Source organism: Monodon monoceros, unplaced genomic scaffold (genome assembly GCF_005190385.1).
Source record: "Monodon monoceros isolate NGI ecotype Baffin Bay Population unplaced genomic scaffold, NGI_Narwhal_1 Super_Scaffold_22, whole genome shotgun sequence".
NCBI lineage: Eukaryota > Metazoa > Chordata > Mammalia > Artiodactyla > Monodontidae > Monodon > Monodon monoceros.
Genome location: NW_021703779.1, coordinates 3,261,823 through 3,267,822, shown reverse-complemented (window position 1 = coordinate 3,267,822; position 6,000 = coordinate 3,261,823). Strand labels below are relative to the sequence as shown.

General features: G+C 35.2%; 1 protein-coding gene across 3 annotated transcripts in view; it reads right to left on the bottom strand.

Annotated features, from left to right (window-relative positions):
- Positions 1-2,164: 2,164 nt before the first annotated feature.
- Positions 2,165-6,000, bottom strand: part of LOC114905948 (zinc finger X-chromosomal protein-like) — a 54,962-nt gene continuing 51,126 nt past the window's right edge. For 2 of the 3 annotated variants that reach the window (XM_029240295.1, XM_029240296.1), the window contains one exon: positions 4,779-5,962. In XM_029240295.1, coding sequence (XP_029096128.1) covers positions 4,779-5,962 — 1,184 coding nt within the window. Of the gene's footprint in view, positions 5,963-6,000 lie in introns of all 3 variants that reach the window. The other variant, XM_029240298.1, reaches the window with a different exon arrangement.

The window sequence follows — 6,000 nt, the reverse complement described above, 5'->3', positions numbered from 1 at the left end:
AAATAAATACAATAAACAAGTGAATATAACAACAAAGCACTCTCACAGATACAGAGAAAAAAACTAGTGGTTACCAGTGGGGGGAGGGAAGGGGGGAAGGGCATGATAGGGGTAGGGGTTTAGAAGGTATAAACTATTATGTATAAAATAAGCTACAAGGATATATTGTATAACACAAGGAATACAGCCAATATTTTATTAACTATAAATGGAGTATAACGTTTAAAAATTGTGAATCGCTTATATTGTACACCTGTAAGAATTAACACCAATAATAGTAAAAATATTCCCCAAATACAGAATACTTCCAAACTCATTCTACGAAATGACATTATCTGATACCAAATCCAGAAAAAGGCATTATAAGAAAACTACAGACCAATATTCCTGATGAATATTGATGAAAAAATCCTCAACAAAATGAGTAAATCTTAAGCACTACTTAAGTGTATACTTAAAGATGTTAAATTTTGTTACGTGTATTTTTACAAGAACAAAATAGGTTGCTGGGTCCTATGCAGTTTTTGATGTAGTGCATATATAGCGCACCCAAAAATCTGTATTTCAAACATGTTTCCAAGTAATGCTGATACTAGACATCCTTGGCCCAAAGTTCAAAACCCACTATTCTGAAATAGCACATCCTTAAGATACTGACTGGTCATGCTTTTCCTTATATAAAACCTACCATTTGTGGGAAATAAAGGAAATCAGTGAAACGGAAGATTCCAGAGAACAGGGGTGTAAATGATCTGAGTAGTGGGGATCACAGACTTGGTTAGGTGTTATTTATAAGGCACTCTATTATAAATGAGTTATTCCGTTGAGTTCCAGTGGTCTTGTCTGACTTATGACTTGTCAGAGTGACATTCACCATATTCTCTTAATATTTAACTCAAACTTTTATTATTTACTGTTTGAACTATTAGGCAAACACATATTCCTATACAGTTGAAGAACTGCAGAATCTTTATCTTTAAAAATCTAAGATTTTTGGAACTAAATAAAGGTGATTGTAACACAACACTGTCAATGTATTAAAGGCCACTAATCTTACCCTTTTAGACAGTGACTTTTATGTTACATCAGTTTTCTCAATAAAAATCTGAATGTCCCAATCTTTTTAACTCCTATTGACTAAATGCTTTTGACTCCCTAAAATGTTTTTATGTGCCATCGAATCCCAATGTCATGGTATTACGAGGTGGAGCCTTTAGGAGGTGATTAGGTCATGGAGGTAGAGCCCTCACAAGTGGGAACAGTGCCTCACTATTCCCTCCCTCACTCCTTCCACCATGTGAAGACACAACCAGAAGCTGGCAGTCTATGAACTAGAAAAGCGGCACTTACCACCCACTGAATAAGTTAGTGCCTTGACCTTGGACTTCCCAGCCTCTGGAACTGTGAGAAATACATGTCTGTAGTTCATGAGCTACCGTCTATGTTATTTTGCTACAGTATTCTGAATGGTTAAGACAACTCCTGATAACTTTTATCTAATTTTTACTATGACAATAACTTGTTCTACAGTATGTTAGTGTCTGTAACAGACCTCCAAACTGGGCACAAAAGGGTAACTCAAGGACAGAGACTTTTGCTATGCAAACAGTAATAACCATCATTGATTGCTGTGGTCTTATACTGAAATGAACTTTACGTGGTCTAAAACAACCACTTTATACCTGGGACATTTATCTCAGAAGTAGTTGCAGATGGAAAATGACAAATGTTTTGTAAAGATAAAAGAAAAAAGTGTATTTCAAGGACATGCTAATCAAAAGGACTTACCAATTAGCTTTTTTTTTTTTTTTTTTTGTGGTACGCAGGCCTCTCACTGTTGTGGCCCTCCCCCGTTGCGGAGCACAGGATCTGGACGCGCAGGCTCAGTGGCCATGGCTCACTGGCCCAGCCGCTCCGTGGCATGTGGGATCTTCCCGGACCGGGACACGAACCCGTGTCCCTGCATCGGCAGGTGGACTCTCAACCACTGCGCCACTAGGGAAGCCCCCAGTTAGCTCTTAACTACTCTAAAATATTACGTGCAAACTCACAGGATGAACATTTCCAACCAAGTCAAAAAATGAAGCACAATTAAACATTCTGCATTCATTCCACTTCTATACAGAATGAATTAAGAAATGGGGAAACAAAAATAGTCCACTGTATTATGTTTACTAGATTTAAGAAAGCTGCACTTTTTTTTCTCAGAAAAGTGTTAACTTTGTACTAGTATCAAATAGACTAAACACTGATTATCAGGAAAATAGTCTGATTTTTATTTTTGCATGTTACTCTCAAGTACACATTTACAATAGTGTCACATTCTTCTATATGAATTTCTTATTAAGTATTTTACTTTAAGTATTTTACAATGTGTACAAAGGAGGGAACATACAATATCTGACAGGTTATTTCAACAAAACAATAACTTATGTTCTTCTAAAAATTGGTACCTCTTTAAAACACTAAACTGAAACATATACTTTTTTAGCTTTGCTAATCAAATTGTTTTAAGAATTAAAACAACCTCAATTAATATCAGTACATAACAGTAAGTACAATTTCATTTTTTCTTTATAAAGGCAAATGTTTTATATTAACTTGACCAAATCCTTAATACCTTTTAAAGGTCTCAATATTGCGCTTAAAAACAAAACAACTGTTTACGACTCCAGAATGTGAGAAATATGATGTAAAGTGTTGTTCTTTATCTTTCAGTGTATTTTTAAAATAAAATTAGTTATCTATATTAATTTTACAGAATGTTTTAAAATTCTTAAATGTAAACTTTCATTAAACATTTCCTTTTATGTTACTTCAGGGAATAACAAATTTGAGGGAGATTTAAAAGATACATACAAAAATAAGAGTTTTCCAGAACAGAACAACAGATGGACAATAAAACAGATGGGGACATATATGAGGGCCAAGAAGGCAGAGGTTCCAAAATCCATCTTGTGGCTGTGGCTGGCATTAAATTCCTATATACCTAAATCACTTGATTTAGAATGAGACTAAATTAATCCAGCCTTGAGTGGCTGTGAAAAACCCCAAATGCTTAGATTTCTGAGTGTATTAATATAACTTCTGAATATGAATATTAATGGCACAGAGAAAGGTAAAACCTCTACAGGAGTAGAAGCAAGCACCATAATGAAGTTGTAAGGTACCTACCACAAGGGAAGAAAAATTTCTAATCTCCCACAATGTGCCAGTATGTGCCAATAGCTAATTTGAGCAACCTAAAACGTGTTTCCTTTTCTCCAAAATTTGTATTAACACAACCAAATTCTAATTAACTGAATTCATTTTATATCTATGTTTATGACTAACTGCTTAAAATATTTCAACTCTCAAATAAAAAACAAAACTGTGAAAGAATTTATATTTCAAATAAAGCCTTACATTTTATTATGTACTTTAAATACAACTTCTGTCTTCTAATAAAAGGCAACTTGAGTATTAAATATTTTTCAAGTTTGCTAACTGCCTAAGAAATAAAAACTCAGGCTGAGCTTGTCAAGTTTAATTTGCACCCATTCTCTAGTATATACAGCCACCGCTTCCTTACTCTCCGCCTTATTTTGTGAGAAGACAGTTTCTTTACAGGCTTCTCGGTCTGAACAGAGAGATTAATATCTATTGGTACTCATTAGGTTTTCAGAAATTTTTAAGGTATGAAGATAAACCTGTATGAAAGCATTCTATCTAGAAATACCATTAACTTGTCTTTTCCAATTACCAAAGATTTTTACAAGATAATACTTCACTTTATAAAAATATTAGTGTCCTTATTTTTTTCCTAATTCTTCAGCTAAATTTTGATCCTTCTGAATAAAAAGCTGGCAAAAATGCTCCTTCATACATCTGTGGATCTTTCAGTTCATTGTACATTTAATACTTTTCATCGCAGACTTAGAATTTGGGATTGTGTGTTTAAGTATGTAAAATAAGCAACATACAGGCACATATAAAATTTAGGGTACCTTGCAAAATCATATGAGCCACACTTCTCTCTAAAAAATTCCAAAACTTAGTTCACAATAAGTCTCATTTGCAGAACATAACTATTCTAAAACAAAGGAGTATAGACAGAAGAATGAAAAACAGGAAAAAGCAAAACCTTTCAATAACACTTCTAAAAGTGTGCTGTGCTGGCAAAAAACGTAAACACTACAAAGAAAGTAAAAAGAAGCATATTTTGCCTGTTAAACAGAATGAAAACTAAGCACAAACTTAGCCAATATGCTATATTCAATGTTGAGGCTCAAATGCAAAGTTTCACGGTCATGTGATTTGAAAATGTTAAGCTAGACAAGTAAATGACTCATGTTATAATTAGAACTGACAGTAAAATCTCCCATTGATATTCCACATGTTTCTATTTAATGCAAAGAATTTGTGGGGGGAAAATGAGTCAAAATGATTACTTTTAGAGTTACTAAATCATGTTTTTATCTTTAAGTGGTCTTAGAAGAGTACCATCAAGGTGAATAAAGTAAATACTTAAATAGTAAAACTTCTAAGATGGAAAAATTCAATACAGAATCAGGAATTATTTTATTGAAAGCAACTTGTTTGTTGCTACTTTTCCTCATTAAACAAACTAAATAGGATTCAGAACACTCTACTGAATAAAATGTAAAGGTAACAAGAAGGAATAATCCTATCTGTACACAGTATAAATCAATGTACAGTACTGTATGTGAACAAAACTGATCGGCTTTAAAATTGGCTTTTAAAAGCCAACATCTCTACAAAAGTCTGTAAAAGTATTGTTAGGGTAGGCCAACTTCTTTATGATGTCGCATTATGTGCTGGTTCTTTTCTGAAGGTCTTCGGAACCCTTTCTTGCAGTACTCACAACGGTGAGGATAGTCTTTCGTATGAATTGAGATAACGTGCCGTTTAAAGCCTGAGGCATCTGTAGTGCTATACTCACAGTACTCACACTGATACACTTTCCTGCCACTGTGTGTCTTCATATGCTTTTTAAGCTCATTCTGTTGCCTAAATCCCTTTCTACATCTCTTACACCTAAATGGAAGATCTTTTGTGTGAACTGAGAGAATATGGCGACTCAGAACAAATGGATCTGCAATCTTAAAGTCACAATGTCTACACTGATGCATTTTTTTACCCTTGTGGGCAGCCACATGTTTCTTCAGTTCTGAAGGCCTATGAAAGCCTTTATCACACATATCACACTTATGGGGGTAGTCCTTTGTGTGAACTGAAATTACATGTCGTTTCAAATCACTTGAGTTCGAACTCTTGTGGTCGCAATGCAAACACTGGTGAGTTTTGCTTTCTTGGTGGATAAGAGCATGTTGCTGCACCTCTTTGGTATCTGAGAAAGTCAGAAGACAACTGTCACACTTGAATGGCATCTCTTTACTATGCTTAGTTTTTACATGAGTTTTCAAATTAGAAGAGTCTGCAGACCTATATTCACAGTACTGGCATTGGTACGGCTTCTCCCCAGTATGGATTCGCATGTGCTTTTTGAGCTCTGACGGGTGACGAAAACCTTTACCACACTCCACGCATATATGAGGAAAGTTCTTGCTGTGTACTGCCAAAAGGTGGCGATTCAACAACCCTTGTTCAGCTGTCTCGTATTCACAGAATTTACACTTGTGCATTTTGTTAGCTCCTTTTTCCTTATGCACCATTTTGTGAGTAAACAAAGCCCCAGCGTGAGAGAAATGCTTCCCACACTCATCGCATTCAATGGCCTTCTCCGCCTTGCTGGTCAGCTTGTGGCTCTCCAGGTGGTTGTGAAAACTTATCTTCTTGTTGGTAGTGTAATCACAGTCAGTACAGTGGTACTTCTTCTTGGTGAGGTGTTCAGGGTGGTTTTTCATGTGCCTTTTCAAAAAACCTCTCGACTTAAACTTTTTCCCACAAATCATACAAGGATAGACAGTCAAGGGATGTCCATCAGGGCCAATAATTATTGCTAAGAAAGGAAAAGAAAGGAGCATGAGTGATCAATCC